Source organism: Leiobunum rupestre, chromosome 11 (assembly GCF_980474605.1).
Source record: "Leiobunum rupestre chromosome 11, qqLeiRupe1.1.hap1, whole genome shotgun sequence".
NCBI lineage: Eukaryota > Metazoa > Arthropoda > Arachnida > Opiliones > Sclerosomatidae > Leiobunum > Leiobunum rupestre.
Window position 1 is genome coordinate 25,337,124 of NC_143394.1, and position 19,398 is coordinate 25,356,521.

The 19,398-nt window shown below is 35.2% G+C and overlaps 1 protein-coding gene across 1 annotated transcript in view; it reads left to right on the forward strand.

Moving 5' to 3' along the window:
• Window positions 1-17,379, forward strand: part of LOC149922036 (thrombospondin type-1 domain-containing protein 7A-like) — a 121,979-nt gene extending 104,600 nt beyond the window's left edge. Inside the window, exons 9-14 of the mRNA XM_090162227.1 lie at window positions 121-313; window positions 5,162-5,351; window positions 5,418-5,533; window positions 7,692-7,910; window positions 16,123-16,344; window positions 17,153-17,379. Of these exons, the coding sequence (XP_090018353.1) occupies window positions 121-313; window positions 5,162-5,351; window positions 5,418-5,533; window positions 7,692-7,910; window positions 16,123-16,344; window positions 17,153-17,379 (1,167 nt within the window). The remainder of the gene's footprint in view (window positions 1-120; window positions 314-5,161; window positions 5,352-5,417; window positions 5,534-7,691; window positions 7,911-16,122; window positions 16,345-17,152) is intronic.
• Window positions 17,380-19,398: the final 2,019 nt, after the last annotated feature.

The following is a 19,398-nucleotide window of genomic DNA, read 5'->3' on the forward strand; positions in this document are numbered from 1 at the left end:
TTAATTGTTAGCAGTAGTGAATAAACCATGGTTTGAAAAAATATATCGTTTTTCTATATCAAGTATAGCTTTATCCTGAAATTACTTTTGTGACTAACTATTATATACATATTTTTCCAGAGTGAAATTTCATCGGCTTATTGCGAGCTCCATTCTAATCTAGAAAACATCGAAGAATGTTACTTACCCGCGAGTAACGACTGCGTAGTTTCCGAATGGTCTAATTGGTCAATATGTTCCATGGCATGCATGAAAAATAAAAACCCCGGGAAAACGTTCAGGAAGAGGACCATATTAGCATATCATGGAAAAGGTTTCTGAATTTTTCAAACATATTTCGTGTTCTATTCTAAACACAATTTTATATACAATATAAATAATTCAGTTACCTAAAAGAAACATTAAGTGACATTATATACATAAGTGAAGTTAGAGTTCCCAAAAACCACCTTATCGCTTACAAGCTTTGTAAGGGACCCTAAATATCAATATCATAGCAGTGGGCTCCAGTGGCGTAAATAGGGCCCCCGCAACCCCGCGGTGCGCGGGGGGCCCTTTTTAGTTCGTGTTATAACCTTGCTTTTGTTCTATCACGGCACGAGCTTTTCAGTCTGTAGGAAAAGAATTTCGGTCATCATTTCCGATAAATCGAGGATAAGTATAAATGAAGAAAGTCAAGAAACTTCATTAGCAGAGTTTCTTAAAAACGTGTGCCAAATTTCAGAAAAATCGGAAATCATTTCGGGTTTTTGTAAAAAATATTTAAAAAAAAAAGATTCGATGAGAAAGTTGTAGAGTGCTGTCGAAAATGTTCAAAGAAATTGGTTTCATTGGTAAAGAGCACTGTTTCACTAAGATATGAGCTGATGAAAAAACAAGCTGTCCATAGGGGCCATTAGCCTTCGCATTTTTGTACGTAAATGAAGGAAATCACGTTAAAAGATTAAATTCCTTAAAAAAAAGTACATGTAATTTACAAAGATGCCAATTTAGGCCTACAGTAGACCTAAAAACGTATCAGTAGGCCAACTACGCACAAAGGTCAAGTTTTCAATTAGTATTTAATGTGAAACCATAGAAACTACCACAGGAATAGAAAACCCTGCCTTTGTACGTGCTTTACTAAGATTACTCGGGCAAAAGGTTCTCCCTTCATTTCCGGTTATCTCTGGTCTAATAAAAAAAAAGCTTTGGAAATGACGGCCAATTAGATTCAAGCGGAAATGAACGGAGAACCTTTTGCCCGTACCGAGCCCGTAACACTTTTCATCAACTCTTTCTATTCCTCTTGTAGTTTCTATGGTGAAACCTTTTGTTTTCAACCATTCCCTAACGTTTATTGAGTCTAATCAACACGCCACTAAATTTTTCTCGTGATCTTCGTGCTTTTATGGTCGAGTTATTTTATGGTGAAGCCAATCGTAACGCGGAAAGTGTTAGTGAATTGTTCACCGTTCGATATCCAGATAGAAGACCAAGGCACAACACCGTTCTTGGAGCTGTTCGTGACTTTCAGAAATACGGAAACGTCAATCCCAGATTTCGTTGACCAGGTCATCAAGACAACAACATGGAAGACACCGTTCTAGCCTATTTTGTTGCATATCATCGAGCAAGCGTCGGAGGTACAAGCGACGATCTCGGGTTATCGACGAATTATGTGTGGACCACTCTTCACAATCATACGGCCATCCATATGGAGCGACCCTCCACCAAGCTCTTCACGAAGGAGATATGGAACGTAGATTTGATTTCTGAGAACCCATCATTACATTACATCAATCAAATGCTGGTGACCAACGAGTGTTCCTTTGGGAGAGATGGGCCTCTCAACCATCGAAACGCCCACATGTGGTGTGACGAAAATCCTCACTGGGATTTTCCTCACCATCATCATCATCAACAACATCTCCGACTGAATGTTTAGGCGGGTTTGCTCGGGATCGAGTTATTGGCCCATTTTTCCTCCCAGCTCGTCTTAATGGACAACGCTACTTGGCGCTTTTGCAGAACGAACAAGCAGACGCTATAGAAGATATTCCGCTGGAAGCTTACAGACAGATGTGGTACCAACGTGACGGCGCACCACGCCACGTACCTAGACGTGTAGTGGAGCATCTTAACGAGTTCCCTCAGCGTTGGGTTGGCAGGAACGGTCAGGTTCGATGGCCTGCGAGATCTCCGGACCTAGTTCCGATGGACTTTTTCTTGTGGGGGTTCATCAAAGGACAAGTTTACGAGACGACCGTTGAGAATATCGAAGATTTGCGTCACCGAATCATTGCAGCCTTCAAACTTGTCACTCCTGATATGATCAGACGCTCGTTTCAAAACATGCTTCATCGTGCCTAAACATGTATCGCAGCAAACGGAGGTATCATAGAACCACACTTGTAAAATTCTTATGTTAATTTGAATTAAATGTTCAATTAAATCTTTCAGACATTTCGTTCATTTACGTACAAAAATGCGATAGCTTTTTTTTCGTGGAAAAGTGTTCTTTTCCAATGAAACCAAGTTCCTTGAACACTTCGACCGTACTCTAACACTTTCTCATTGAAACGTTTTTTCTAGCACCTACCGGTGAAAAAATATTTTATACAAAAACCCGAAATTATTTCCGATTTTTCTGAAATTTAGGTAGTAAAGCCATCCTACACTTCATAGCTAGGGGGCATCTACGAATCAAATTTCGGGGCGGTTTTCGCTATTCGGGAAGGTTGAGAGAAAAGGAAAGGTGGTGGAAGCATAGCTTTGAAAGTGCTAAACCCCCAAAACCCTCCTTAAATACGCCATTGTTTATTAGTAGTAAACAAAAGTCTCGCAAAAAGTCGCATAAGGGGGCCCCAAAAAGAGTTTCGCGGGGGGGGCGAGGACCTTAGTTACGCCACTGGTGGGCCCTACACATAATCCAGATTCATTACGGTTTCTACGCGTTATTTGGCTATATTCTGAGCATTGTCAAAGATATCTATATTTTGATCAAAAGGATGAAACGTTCGATTATTTGAACTAGAAGGTGTTACGGATAAGTGTGTCATAAATTTTTTAGGGTGTTCTTTGTGTCCTAATAAGTCAAAAATGTCAAATTATCATTACTAATTTGATTTTTAACGGTGAAGCGATAAACACAATACCAAATTCCAAAAGTTCATTATAATAATCAGCTAGGCTAATATCCAAGGCTTAGGCCAAAGTCATCAAGCTCAGGGAAATAGTGTAGTAGCCCAAAGACCGTTAACAGATCGACGCACATTTGCCGCTGTTGAGAGACGCTTGAGAGAACACGAACAACTCAACCAGGACAAACTCGTGCGAGAGTGCCAAACGTACCAGAAGACCTTGAGAAACAGGTACTTACATAATTTTGATTCAACTAGTTTTAGATTAAAACATGTTCATCGATATGATTCGTCTTACCTTTTAGTTATGTAAATTACTTTACCAAAGTGAATTTAAACAATAATTACTTTTGGTTTTTACCATGGCCGAAAACGATCCTGGAACAGGAACCGGTGAGTTTGTGTAAATCACGTTATAGTTTGGGGAATTCTGCATGGTCATCAATTTCACCGTATCACCTTCAAAGGTTCAACCTCTGAACGACGCAGACTATCCTGGGCGAGTTGACTTTTCTCAGTGGTTTGATGACAAAGTTGGTCGTGACCATCAGTTCTCGAGTATTCTGTTCACAGCCGATTAAGCCAATCTTCCCCGTGACGGTATACTCAATTGCACAACACTCACTAGTGGAGTCAAGATAACTTCCACGGGACTTGTGTTAGATCTCATAGTCATAGAACGCAGTTTAGCCTAAATGTTTGGTGTGGTACATTTTTCTGAAATATTTGGAGCCGTTTGATGTAGGTTGCGGAAAAAGTTGCGTAACTTTTTAAATACTTTCCCAATAACTTTAAAATTCTGGGACATAATCATTAATATATTTTCTATCATTCTGTAAAAAAACCTCGTAAACTTTGGTTTTGGTGACAATTCCCCTTTAAGGACTTAGATTACAAGACTGAAATTCGGGACGTTGACGACCTGCGACATCGCATATTGGATGGCTGTGAAACTATCCGCAGCACAGTTGGAATCTTTGAAAGAGTTCGAGAATCGTTTGTACGATGAGCTCGTATCTGTGTTAGAGCCGGAGGGGGCCATTTTGAACAATTTTTTTAATGTTTTAAATAAAATAAAATTTTCATTTATAACTTCAATTCTAAGTAATTAACATTTATGTCGATTCTTTAAAAACTTTATCTAATTTAGTAAGTGTTATTAAATCCATTGAAGGACTTATGACACTTAAAACTCAAGTCGAATAATGACATCAGTTATCGTTATTATCGTTTCACCATTAAAAAACAAATGATTACTAAATGGAAGCTTTAGCAAGTACCATTTCATGAATTGAACACTAAAAAGTACCATTCCATGTCTTCAACTGTAAAAGTACCATTCCGTGTCTTCAACGGTAAAAGTACCATTCCATGTCTTCAACGGTAAAAGTACCATTCCGTTTCCTTAACACTCGTATATCACTCTTGTGCAGTTTCCAAAATAATAAGCACTATCCCAGCATCCATCGGGGAAAATACTTTTAATTGGCATTCACCTCCTACAAGTTGCTTATTTCCCAAATTTCTGACCGCGTTTAACAGTGTCGATCGATTCTTAGGAAAAATGTAACTTGGCATTAATAAAATCATTGTAGATTTAGCACACTTTTGCTAGTTCAATAATGAACTTTTGGCATTTGCTATTGTGCTTATCGCTTCACCGTTAAAAAACAAATGAATAATAAATGTAAACAATTGGGTTTAAGGCAGATACCGAACTTCACATCACTGGCTATTTCATTGTTTTAGGGCACGGTTTATGTGGGCCTAAATTTCTAATACAAAGTATTTTAGGACCCATGTTCATGGGACATTTTGACTCATTAGAACCCAAAGAACACGTCCTAAGATTTATGACATACTTATCGGTAATTAAGAAGGCACTATTTCTAGGTATTAATCATGTGAAATATAGAGTAGGATAGTAGATAATTTAAACTCCTGGAAAATATTACGAATAAAACGGTATTAATTAGGTTATTTAGTTTTTCATTAAATTGCAATTATAGAAATAAAAAGTACTTTAATTGAATACGTAGATTCCAATTCTACTTGTGATATGGAACTAGAGGAGGAAGATGATTGTAATGAGTTCTTCTGCGACGGATTGAGACGAAAAGTCGCTAACTGGCAGGATTGTGTCCTTCCGGGTGGAAAAACCTGTGGCAAAGGCTTTAAAAGAAGAAATGTGTGGTGTGTCAAAAATGAGGTTTCCATCAAAGAATCAGGGTGAGTGAACTCGAGCATTCCTAGAATAGATATTAATCATATTTAATTACATATTTTGTAATTTAGTTGCAGTATGTTACCTCCAGTGGTCAATTCTACAAAGTGTGAGGTTCCATGTCCATTAGATTGCAAATTTACGCCTTTTTCCAGTTGGTCACCTTGTCCCGAAACATGCGACCTAAGTAAGTTAGTGGTGTAACTAATGTATCTTGGCTTCCCACAGGAAACTTGATTTGAATGCTACTTATAACACGTGACGTCATGTACAAATAAATACTTATTAAAACTTTGAAAAAAAATCATGCTAGAAAGATTTTTAGAAATATTAATATTTAGGTTCAGTCGAAAACACTAACATTTAAAGATTATTGAAGTTGAAAACTTTCGATATTGAAATTGTTTAATCACAGTGTAATCGCGCTTTTGGAATTGTGTAACACATGTACAGTATTATCGATTGAAATTATCTATTGAAAATAAAATTGAATTAGCGTGAAATTTTCTTTGAAAATTTTGGCTGACTACAGAAAAAAGAAAACCACAGGCCTAGACTAAACTTCGGGATTATAACAATGTTTCACTTATTTCTCAGTGATGAAAAATCGATATAATCATAAACAAGCTAAAGATATATATCACGTGTGTACGTCAATGAGATTTTGTTTTTAGAAATCGCTCATAAAGGATGTTTTGGATGCCTGTTTATTTTTTAAATAATCTTGAAGACTAAGTGGGTATTCGTTTTTTTGTGATTTTTACTTACGCCGTCAGATATAAAACTTTTGGGCTTTTCACAAATTACGAAACGCAAAATCTTTCGACACCCAATTTCCCTCGTAAGGCAGAGTAGCGATTGGAAAGATCCTCACCCCCTAATTTACGTACCAAATACTCAAAACCACTCAATTTTAAAAGCATCATATACCTAAAAATTAGTCCTTTCAAAATTGATCGTATTAATTGGTTTTATCTATATAAAACTAATCATACTAATATAAATGAGACAAACCACAATCTCGACTGTGAAAGTAAAAATGATTGATAATTTAGGTTAAAAAAATGAAATACTATCAATCGAGCGCCCTCGCCGCTCTCCCAAGTAGTGCTTCCACAAACCATCCAACTTTATTGCGTTAGGTGAATTTCATGTGGCCCCTTAGGTTCTTGAAAACTAAGCTGGTTACCGTGTTGTTCCATCCACGTTGCCTTTATTGACGGGGGAACATGTGTTAGAAGATTAGAAACTGAGCAGGAAACTGACATTGAAGACCATGCACTATACAAAAGAGCTTTATTCAATGTAGTCGGGGTCATTTTCTAAATAAAATATTTGACGGCACATGTGGTTAACATCTTACTTCCGCTGTCCGATACACTAATTACCTTGGTCGTCGATCTTTTTGTCGTGACGTCCAAATTATAGCTGGTTCCCTCACATATCAAATTTGTTAAACCGCATTACATTTTCTAAAGCTTTTTCGTGCCTTTGTGCTCTTGAAGTCTCATCCATTTTAATTATAGATTGATGAGATTGCACGTGCATTGGTAGGCCACCCTCTTTACGCTATTAAGCCGTCAAACATATTCATTCAAGATTTACCTGATAATACTGTCGCAAGGTAGACGATACTAATATTTCTAGGATTTAATCTCAGATGACCTAGATTTTTAACGTAACAATTTTATTCAAGTAAAATTACTAATAGAAAACGTATTTTATTGGGATATTATTTGAATTTCTCAAGCGAAGAAATGGCTTTGAACATGTGAAAAAGATAAAAACCTTTATTTATTAGAATTATAAAGGTTTTGCCTAACGTACGAACGTTTCTATGTTGCCACAGTATCTTAAAAACTTTGAATTCCTGGGAAAGTTAGAGAATTTGAATATATATTTAAAAATCACGGAAAAGTCGGAATTTTAAGAACTAGTATAAAAGTTAGGGAATTTTATTTTGGTTGTAAATATTTAACTTACTTGCTAAAACCAAGTTTAGAAATATCCAATTGTTGGCATAAAATACGCGAGGAACAATCAGAGGAATTGGTCAGGGACAACCTGGAAAATCAGATAATTTTATCGAAAAAATGTTATCTAACAATTGGTATGAAAATAACCCGAAATACTAATTAAAATGAGCAGATTTGACTCATAAGTCATAATTTGACTTGTTCCTTTTCAATTTTGTTGGTTTTGGGTGAAACAATTCAAAAACTACTCAACGGTGGGTAACCAAATGATACACTTGAGTCATTCTATTGAACTATAACTAAATAAGATTCAATGAAGAATCAATATTACGGTCAATTAACTTTTCCATTACTCTTTCACAACAATAGACGCCCAACAAGAACGAGAAAGATTTGTGATGGTCGAGCCTCTGCACGGCGGGAAAGCCTGCCCGGAAATCATGAAGGAGTTTCGCCCTTGCTACGAAGCCAACGACGCCGCTTGTATTGAGAGAGATAATCACTTATCGTGGTATTTAGGCGACTGGAGCCACTGTCAGCCCATGTCCGACGTCCGTGGAGGCTGCGGCCATGGCCTGCAGACAAGAGGTAATTGACTCCCTTTAGAGATTTCTCCGAAAATCGATCACACGATTTCCAGCAATAACGCGACAAGTTCATTTTGATCTTTTCTTATAGCAATCTGGAAATATTTATGTTCACAATGTTTAAGTGGCAATTAATAAGCTAGTTTAAAATTTATTTTGCTCTTTAATCTATTTAGCCATGTTTGTGAAAAACAAAACCGGTAAATAAGACTGTTTGCACAAGACATGTAGGTGTATTGTTTCGCGCAAAACATTCACTTAAAATAGGTAACTGACGTACATATAATTTTCATACTTATTTTGTGCAATTATTTTAATTAAAATGTACTTTTTGTTTGCATCGTCGCTAATAAGGTTTATTGAATTTTCCAAAAAATGAGCAGTTTTGGTTTAATTTCTTCAGACTTTAATAGATTTCTAGAAAATTGGCATTGAAATTATTATTATTTAATATTTGTGAAATTTTAAAAAGGAATTTATCTTTTAAATTTCATGCCATGAAAATATTAAAACTCTTAACCTTCAAATATTTTACCGCCAACGTTTCCATTTACAGAATAGGTGGTTAAAAAATTATACCTAAAATTGGGCAATTCCTAATTGGATTTTGATTGACAATGATAATTCAACTTTATTCTGATTTTGATCACAATAATTTGTTCCAAACAGAATTGAATTGAAAAGTTCTGTATTCGCCTTAATTTGATATTTTATCGAGATACTTTCGTAAGGTTAGAAACACAATTATTAGACTTAAGAGGTTATCGCATTGAGTCGGCGTAAAGCCCTCTGTCCTGGTTCATTGACAATCGGAACTGCATTTCACACGCTTGATCTGAATACCATTTGGCTATTTACAGTCTCTTATCTGTAGCGCTGCTGGAACAGATTCATTGGGGAACCGATTGCGGCGGTGGCATTCGCTTAAAGAAGCGAGATCAGTAGCTCGTGTAATATATTCTGACGTAATTAATTAAAAGCGGTCGTTTATACGATGAAAGTCTTAATGGGAATCTCTAATAGTTAGCCTTTACGCTCCTGTCTTCCGGGATTGCTCGTTCGTGCCTGAATGCATTGTCAGAATTAGCTAATATATACTTCAATACTTACGGTCGGTGAGGCGATTACGTAGGATAAGATTGAATATGAGCCCTTCGCGATATAAAATAACTTATATTTCCAACCATATCTGAGTGTTTATGAAATTGAAAATCGTTATTGATATGTTAGCCGATATATTATGTAAAATATAGGTTACTTATCCAGGCAGATTCAAGCCACCAACATACAATACAGATTCTGATTATGACAATCTATGCTACCGAAACCGGGTGATCATCGTTAGATATTTTGTTTCATGAATTCAATAAATGAGTACATTTAACTTAAAATAGCCATAAACCTTAATAAATGCTTTCTGTTCAAATTCGTTAGATTTCCCAAAATGTTATCACGTAGATTTGGAGTTTTGTTAAGCTAATTTGAGCTATAGCTCGAAAAGAAGGGCTTAATGGTATTGGACTGAAAAGAGTCAAATCTAACAGAAAAATAATATAATCGTTTAGCATCGTTCACGAGCATTTACTTTGGATATTATTACATTTGGCTTATAGAGAATTTTCCAAAGTTGATAAACCACGTAGAAAAAAAGGCGACGTAAAAAATGGTTAAATTATGCAATGAGAGGTATTTTGCATTTTGAAAATAAAATTTTGTCTACACTTTTATAAATCACGTTGTGCTCAGTGACCCGCGATTATGCCACTTGAGACCCTTACGTACATTGTGATTTTGTACACTGCACCGATTTGCACCCGCCTCAGGTTTAATTTATTGAACCCCACCCTTCGAGTGAGCAAAATGGGGCCCTAGGCGCTCCTACTTCACCTTGGTGTAAATTTGGCGAAAATCATCTCGATTGTAGGGTTTTCAATTTTCTTTAGTTTCAGATCCAGGTCTGAATTAATCATTAAGTAAAGCAACCACGTCTTAGGGCATCAAGTGGAACACCCAAATTTGTATTATTATTAATTAAGTAGAATATTTCCTATATTTCGAACATCACCTTTTATTTTTATTTGAGTATTCTCTATAAATATCTTAAACTAGATTTCCCTACATTATTTCACCATCAGAACATTTCTGCCTAAAGGTATGCAATCTTAAAGCAAATGGTGGCTCATATGAAAATCCCTTGGATGCTCTGTGTAACGTGAGGATTGGAACGTGCGACTGGGCACGCGCGCTGTTATTAAACAAAAGCGAGAAAGCCCCAAATGATGCATAGTGCTATTTTCACCAGTTGGAGAGAAAATTTTCCGCATTTTGCAGTTGAATCAGTAAAGAAAATGTCTAGTGATTTTTTATGAATTTTACTACAATCTATGTTGATAAACTTAATAAAAGTGTGTTAATCGTTTTCAAAAGGTTTTAACGTCTACAATACGAATTGAAGCTTAAAGTTCACGTTTGGTGCTTATGTCATCTAATAAAGTACTAATAAATAAGATTTATATGTAGCCCCCCAAAAAGTATGAAGTTAAGAACTCCGCGCTTTTCCACTACAAATCCTTTTGACGATGCCACTGGGGAGTTTAGCATCTGCTGTGAATCTTCATTGTTGTTAATGATCCTACATTCTCGTAATACGGTGTTCAACATTTACGGTATGTTGCTGACGTAGGCGTTCATTAGCAGCAGGCAGGCGCGAATGAAATTCCCATTAGATTCCTTTGAAATTTCCGAAAGACATCGAATTCCTTCAGCGCAGAAACGCGTGATATTTCGTAATTAAATTATTACGCTGGCAAATAATACATAACTTCGTTACACAGACCTTTAAATTTCATAAATAAAATTAGCACATTTAATAGTAAAAGTTTAAGGTAATTAACGGCAAGTAAAGTAGTTATCTAATAAAATGTAATGCAAACTACTTAATTACAACGGCAATCATTTTTCTCAAAGTATAATAAAATTTGGGAAAATGTTGGTAAGGTTAATTAATGATTTTATTTCTATGTTCCAACTCACAATGAACTACACGACGTTTCGGAATTTAGTGGTCAATTTAAACTTAAGCGTTTTTAATTTGAAAAAAATCAGAAAGCTTAGAATAAATACTTTTAGATTGTGAAAATGTTGAGGTATGTATTCCTACGCATCTTGTCTACTGATCGCATTCGATCTTCCACATTAAATTCTTTAATAAAGCGAGCACTACCCAGCAGGGAAGGTCCAGTCTCCGTTTTTACTCACTCGTGTCGTGAAATTCTAGAAAGTAATACTTTTACCCTTTAGTTTACATCACCGAACAATATGGAAAATTGGAATTTTCTATATAATACGTTATAGATTGTTGCGCCACGAGTTCAGACGAAAGCTTAACCTTCCTTAATAATGTTGTTCTCCCTTTAAATGAGGAGACACAGATTTGAAATATTTCATCTAATTTTATCTTTATTCTCTCAAACCAAAAGCTTATAAAACTAAGAGATTCGAACTTATGTGGTGGGATATTGGTGAAACCAAGAATGTATTAAGTTTAACAGGTAATATGTTTGCAGCACCTTTTTCATCGCCAAGTTTTTCCTCGTAGGCAGATAACATATCCCGGCAATCACATTCTATAGGATATAGTTGTGGCTTAATATTATCTGTTAACCAGTGAATCGGAAACTTCGTAGACCGTGTAGGATGGTAAAAGATCACATGGATAAAATTATTTATTATTTTTAGAAACATTCATTTCTATGTAATGGGATAAAAATGTATCGGGGGCCTTGTGCTTCACTTCAGGGGTTCGTCTTTACTTTATTTTATGGTGTACGGTCTAGGCATATAGAATTTCAATGAGCATAGACCGTTTAACATTAGATAAAGGAAAAGAGAACCTTCGAAGTGCCTAAGCAAGCAGAAACTGTAAAGTCTAGCTGGGATTTTTTTCCCGCGAAACTGTACATGTATAAAGCACGAACCCATCAAGATGGATCCTAAGATAACAATACCGATAAGAGAAGAGGAGAGTGATGGAAATTTGGGGAACTGATAGTTTCTGTCGTGCGAAGGCCAGGACGTCTAAAAATAATCAGGAGTTGGATGCTATTTTTATAGAAGATGAATCGTGACATGAAATTTTAGGTCATCTTAAACTGTGATATCACACCCTGAAGCGACTGAATTTATCCTTATTTTTCGAAAAGAGCACCGCTATTTTAGCAGAAAACTCCCTTTTACGGTTTCTTGTAAGGCGTGGGTGAAGAACCATTAATCTGAGCAGTGGCCGTGATAATAATGTACAAGATAGGAAAGCCTACAAGAAATGCATTTCAAGCATTTCATTATACCACGATAATTGTTACATTTATCTTGGTAACCATAGAAATACTGCAGTAATTGGTGGGAATTAGTTTGATATCTTATTGTCATTTAGGGAATGAATGATAATATCTAAATCGGAAATGGTCGAGAAATAGATTTCATACTGATTGCAATACTTTTAATTGCAAATTCTCGGGAATAAGAAAAGTATGCCAATTGGAATTGAATAAGGTTGGAAAACCAATATTCGAGCGGAAGCTGTAAAGATCTGAATGAAAAGAGACTTAAAACGGTTTTAAAATTCACAATATATATTTATTTAAAAATCCAATGTTTCGGAGGAACTGTTCCTCCGAAACGTTGGATTTTTAAATAAATATATTGTGAATTTTAAAACCGTTTTAAGTCTCTTTTCATTTAGTTTTTCACAATGTGCTTCTCTTCACTTCTGTAAAGATCTGGATGTTTTGTTTAACAGAAATGAGCACTTGGGAACGGTAACTTTTCTGCTTCAAATAAAGTTTCTACGCTAGAGACACTTGATTCTAGTTATGAGGTATCGTATGTAATGATGGTCTTATACCCATTATCTTATGACCTCCTGGTCAAACGAACCCGCTTTGTTCCTAAATGTATCTCCCTTATTAAAACCATATCTAAGGAGCTACTAGACTTGGTTTTTATTTCTCTTTTTCAAGCAACAATCTCTTATTAAGAGGTTTAACACCGTCATACCATGCACTTTGATCATCGAATATTATTATATGGATATACCACATCAATCCTTTATTATTTTTATTTCTGCGTTTGACGGTTTATAAAGCTCGTTTTATCAGCTGCTGTATCCTTTTATAACTTTTAAAGTATATTTTATATTTGCCCCATTTCTTTGGAAAAAAGAAAAATATACTCTTCTTTAAAGAAATGTCAGAAGTCGAATTTCTCTATCGTGTTTATCCCACACCACGTTCTTGTCATATTTTGACATCTGCCTTTCGAAGTTTGTATAAATGTGTAAAATGATCACTTTTTTCAGAAATTTAAGATGGTGGGTAGATCCGTTCATATCCAAATATACTGTTTCTGAACGCCCAATGTGAAACGGGAGGTCAAACGTTTTGTTAGCGTGTCGCATAAACTATTCGCTCGTCGTACTACTCCAATTATCATTGCTCTTATTCGTGGATGACATAAAGGTTTATAACTGTAAATTCAAAGCTGACTGCATTGTTTTACAAAGAAACATTGGTGAGATCCCTCAATGGGACAAATCTAACAACCTGACTTGTGATGCTAAACGTTGTTCCATATTCTTCTTCATAAAGAAAAACCCGAATATCGTGTAAGCAATTAACGGAACGCCATTAAATGTTACCTTTTCTTAGCGCGATTTGAGTGTCCGAGTGGTTTGTGGTTTCTCGTCTCGCTAACAACGTTTCAAAAAGACCTCTCTCAATTGCTGACTTAATTAAAAACAATTATTTCCGTTCTCCATTCCTACATAACTACCTCGTACTTCCAAATATAGACTTTTTTCTTCAGTTGCCAATCTCATTTACAGCGTTCCAGATGGCTCAACCTTTGGACGATGCAGGGCTTTTATTACTTACAATTTTCAAACCTCGCGTCTTAAGCAATCAACGCAAAAATCACTTAACTTACTGCCACTACTTCACTCAGGATCTTCTCACTGTAAGAAATCGCGCAACCTTTCAACGTAAAGAATCCAATTTGTCTTCAAACTAAATAACTTTTATTTCTTATTATTGTATGCCCTCTTATTATATATATCTCTGAATTATTTGTGTGATTTATACATTTTGCGTTTTTTTTAATATCCCATACGCTTCACACTTTTGGTTTTATTGCGTTTTGGTTTTTAATCTCATTAAGTTTGCACAAAAGCTCTGCGTAGCTTTGTAAACTGTACTTACTAATTAAATTAGTATAAAAAATGGCTAAATAATGTCATCGCTTACAGTTTGTAGAATTTATATAAATATAATGAAGAAAGATACACCTCAAATACTAAATGTTTGAGCTAGTTTACCATTTATAAAATGAAATGAAATTATATTCATATTTGATCTTACCTGAGAGTGGTTTAAAAAACATTTAGCTTTAATTATTTGAAGTTATTAAATATCTAACCGTAATTATTACTTATTATTACCAATTTTATTTATAGTTGATTTTATTCATTTTTTAGAAACACTTTTTCGATATACATGTAATTGGGGGCTGTTCACAAATTACGTAACGCGGTAGGGGGGGAGGGGGTTTGTGCAAGCGTTACTAATTGTTACGGGGGGGGAGGGTTCACTAAAATGTTACGTAACACATATTATTTTTAATATCGTAGAATAAAATTTTCATAACTTTCAGAAACAGTCGTAATTATTAAAAACATAAACATTTTCATTGGTTTACTCAGGTTTAAAAGAATTTCATATGACCTTGATCTACAGTTTCGCCTATTTTCCCCCGCTCGGGATGGACAAAAGTGCGAGAACGATTAATCTGGATCTACCACGTGAATTTTAAAGTTTTATATTTTTTCCTCAGTTTAGATTGATTTTTCATTGTTAAAAATGGACAAAAGCGCTCTATTTACGTCCCTCATATCTGCTTACGGAAAAGCGTTCCCCGATAAGACACCACAATAAAACCCATGGGTGGGTATAAAGTGTTGCATAAAAATACGGTTGTCATTTCAAGTTTAAATTACAAACAATAAAATTTAGTACCTGATCCTATTGTACTTTATTACCAGCATATTAGTTGTTACGTACTATAATAATATAAGGGGGGGTCGATATTTGTTACGTAATTTAAGAAGAGGGGTCTTTCCATTTGTTACTTTTTGTTACGAGGGGGAGGGAGGGAATCTAAAAAGTGGTTTTTCTGCGTTACGTAATTTGTGAACAGCCCCTTGGCTGATATTCAAATTTTGAATTAAGATTTTTTAAAAACATATACTATTCTAAATTTGCAATTTGCGACCCAAATTTATCAATACGCGCCCTTTGGTTCGCCATTGAAACCTAGATAGGTAGAGGCTAAAGCAGACGCTAATATTTTTTTACTCGTCGTTATTCGTAAATTTGATATAGGCCTAATAAATAATATAATTTTGAATCGTTTTCTTACATTTTGATAATTTCATTTAAGAAAAAACGTTCTTACGAATTTTTAATTTGTTTGTAGCAGACGGTAGAACATGGGCGTTACCTTGGAGAAGCTAGCGCCATTACGCCACCTAGACTCATTTCGATCGCGAATACTTTGGAATGACATTGCAACCGAAACCACTTTATATTCATTTTAGGAATGTAAATCTATAAATTATCTATCGATTAATTTGCTAATTTAAAATAGTGATTTGATTTAAAAAATTATATAACTCAACAATACAATACAATATACAAAAGGCACTTCTATAGAGTTTGTGCTACCACGACCACCATAGGCTTTATTGAAAAGATTATTAGGTAGGTTTTATTTAATCCCTCAAAAAGAGGTATACATTTTCCATTGGTTTCCAATTTCCGTCAAACAGTTTTACAGTTGCCTTATGAGTTTTTATAATACTGGGTATTTTTGGAAATCAAATCAAGCAAAGTTTTTGCTTTTTCGCGAAGCAAATGATACAATTACCTCATATCAGCAAATGGAACTATTCACAAAAGATTACTTTTGAAAAATGAAATATTTTTACGGAACTCTTACTATTTCCACTAGTGCTCTTACATCTTTCTCGGTGTTTTTCCTTGTATTTTATTGCTCTTTCCAATTCATAAAACCCTTTTTGGCCATCCTCCTGTCTGTAGTGTGTGTATTCCGTTGACAAAGCGGCATTTGTTCTTGACATTTTTTTGCCGCTGTCTTTTCAGATATAGCTTGTCAGAATACTCAGAAAGGATTCTTCGTTGAGCCTTGGCTTTGTTTGAAGAGACTTACATTGACCGATGTCTCTAATTTCACGTTCAGTCTGCCAAGGCGAGTTCGATCGTGCATCGTCAACTGCTCCACGGGCTGCGTCGAATCTGTCTGGGAGCCCCAATCTTCTTGCCTGGGCAACTGTGACGACGTCGTCCTGAGAAAAGAGCTGCTAGGTTTGAAATCTTTTCTCATCCTTCTCAAGTAGTTCTTCTTTCCCTTATCTCCCCTTTGCAAGGATAATGAGCCGTTTCGACTCGTTTATTTGACTTCGAAAAAGAGTATCTTAGCTTGTTACCGCGACTTTCTTCCATCTTTTGGTGTCCTTTTTTTGTTGTACCAAATGCGGTTAAACACGGATAGCTTTAACGGGGACCTAAGCCAATATCATAAAGAAATTGGGTATATACCTATTATTCACCCTTATAATGTGTTATATATCTTTTGAGTGGGTTCTGAGAGGTATTATTTTGATTCCGAGATTATTAACGTATTAAAGGTTATCAAAAGTGTCATTTCGGGAAATGGAGTATTCAGCTCGAGCCGAATTCATCGCAGTAGTAGTGTGTTATAACGCCACAATAAACTTTCTTTGAACTAAACACTGCCGTAGAGTTACCCATAGCAAACTCTACTTTTTGATTTCTTTTAATTGACGGTAGTATATATTACCTTTAGTCTTGTGGTAGTAAGTAATATTTCCAATCTAATTTCGATTAGTAATTCAGGGGTTACTAATATCTTTTCAGACAAGTTCAATTAAAGTGGATTCAAATTTAGTTTTGTAAGTCACACTTACCGTTTTAAACTTAAGTTTAATGTTTAGTAAATCCGGTTATAGAGACCACATCTGAAAAGGGTATACAGCTGTCTTTTAAAACGACTTCTAAGTTAACTGTTCTTTTTTCGATCTCAATCTTATCAATATTTTCAACATATACCCTGATTTTCCAAGAGTTAAAATAACTTGAAATATGTATTCAGGTAGGCTAGAAAATACGTTGATTCCAAAGACCGATAAATGCAAAGAGAAAAACCAGTTGCAATTGATTCGAGAATGCCCGAAACCAGAAAACATCGAGATCGATTCATTGGCCGCCTGGAGCGAATGCATTTTGCCCGACGACAAAGAATGTGGCTTAGGCGTTCAATTCAGAAAAGGAAATTTAATCGACCCCCAAAAGTGCGAACAAACTGGTAAGGATTATTAGTTTTCTCGAAAAATTAAATTTTATTCTAGAATTCTCATCTATCATTTACGGATTCCGATCTTAGTGTTACGCTATTCTTTAAAGAAGATTTCACCATTTTTTTAGCAAGTCATTTATTTTAAAAAGTGAGATAGGGTAATTCCGGACTCTTTTTCATATTTTAAGCTTTATTCATATGCTAGGGATAATTAACACCTTGAGGGTTAAGTGCAAATATGTTTGAAGAATTGTAGCTATATTTTGGTTTTGTGAAAATTGAAAGCCAATAGACTAGGCTTATTTACTCTTATATCGAGAAACGTTTAACCGATTATAATTGGTAAAGGGTCTTGATTTAGAACAATAGTATGTTTTACTTTAATTTATCCACAATCAAGGGAGGTTCGGTACATATCTCATCAAATATTGTTTTTTGTTAATTTGAGGTACATGATAAATAATGTAGACAATACTACATGATAAATAATTTAGACAATACTACATGATAAATAATGTGGACAATACTACATGATAAATAATGTAGAGCTTATTACACGATAAATAATGTAGACAATACTACACGATAAATAATTTAAACAATACTACATGATAAATAAGGTGGACAATACTACATGATAAATAATGTGGACAATACTACATGATAAATAAGGTGGACAATACTACATGATAAATAATGTGGACAACACTACATGATATATAATGTAGACAATACTATACAATAAAAAATTGTTGACAATATTACATGATAAGTAATGTAATTTTAACCTAACCCAACGTTATTGAACCTCACCTTATCCAAATCAACCTAAGCTAATTGAATTATAGTGAGAAGTGTACGAAAGCGCATGCTTATTAATTTTACCGATGTAGTATTGTCCAAACTAAAACTTTTATTATAGTGTACCGTGTTATATCCCACAAAAATATTGGTGCAGAATTGTAGAACTGCCCACTCGAGACTAGACCTAGAACAATATAAAAACCCTATTTTTAAACTCAAAAATAATTGGTGTCCGTAATTATAAATTCCTGTATAGTATTAATAATTTATCTCGCAAAAGGATAAAAAAGTATAAATATTTAGGTTAATAACTTCAATACCTAGCAGGTAGACGAAAGTTTAACCAGAATTACTCAAATTTGAATAATCGTGGTCTAACAAAACATTATCCTAAGCCCTTATTCTGAATAGTGCTTAATATGTTGGTTGCACGAAAAGTCAATAGTAATAAAATCAAACGAATGAGGGTTTGCTTTGTAGCCCTGGAAGTTCTCTTTCCAAAAATGTCATTGTCAAAACAAATTTCCAAGCCTAAGTGTACTAATTTAGGGTCCGAAACTGACCTTTTACGATCCCCAAAATCCAAATATTTTGCGCAGATTTTTCTCCTTTCTGACACCTAGGAGCAACAAACACAAGGAGAACGCAGCTAGCCTTTAAACAGGCTAACGAAGGGTTGTATACAAATTTCATTGGACGAGCGTCACGAGCCTTTACGCTGAACGTTTTACGGGCGTGGGGGAAGACAATTCCAAAATTTTCCCCTTCCGACGGCAGCAGGCGCTAAAGCGTCTAGCCAATGAACAACGTACATAAGAAAATCCACGACTTTTGACGGGTTGCGTTCTCCTTGTGTGGGGTGTTGTGTTTGTGGCTCCTAGGTGGCACGAACAAATCGAAGCTGTGGTTTTAGTTCTTAAGTAGAAGGAACTGAATTGGAGGGGTTCTGCTTACTTGTACAAGTTTTCAAACCCGAGATTTTAAACAAAATATCAAGCTTATTATCTAAATAAAAAATATTTTATTGCCGCGCGCGCTTCGTGACGCGTGCGACATGACGTTTTTATGAAGAATATAATAATAACCGTTTTAAAAGGCTTGCTTCATATGCTTTTTCTACTACGTAGCCTTGTGTATGAATATTTCAATTACTACTGCGTAGAATTTTCCATAAGTTTTAAATCAACCTGCTTTTAATACCAGATGCAAAGAAATCTATACTCTTCGCATTTTCTGAC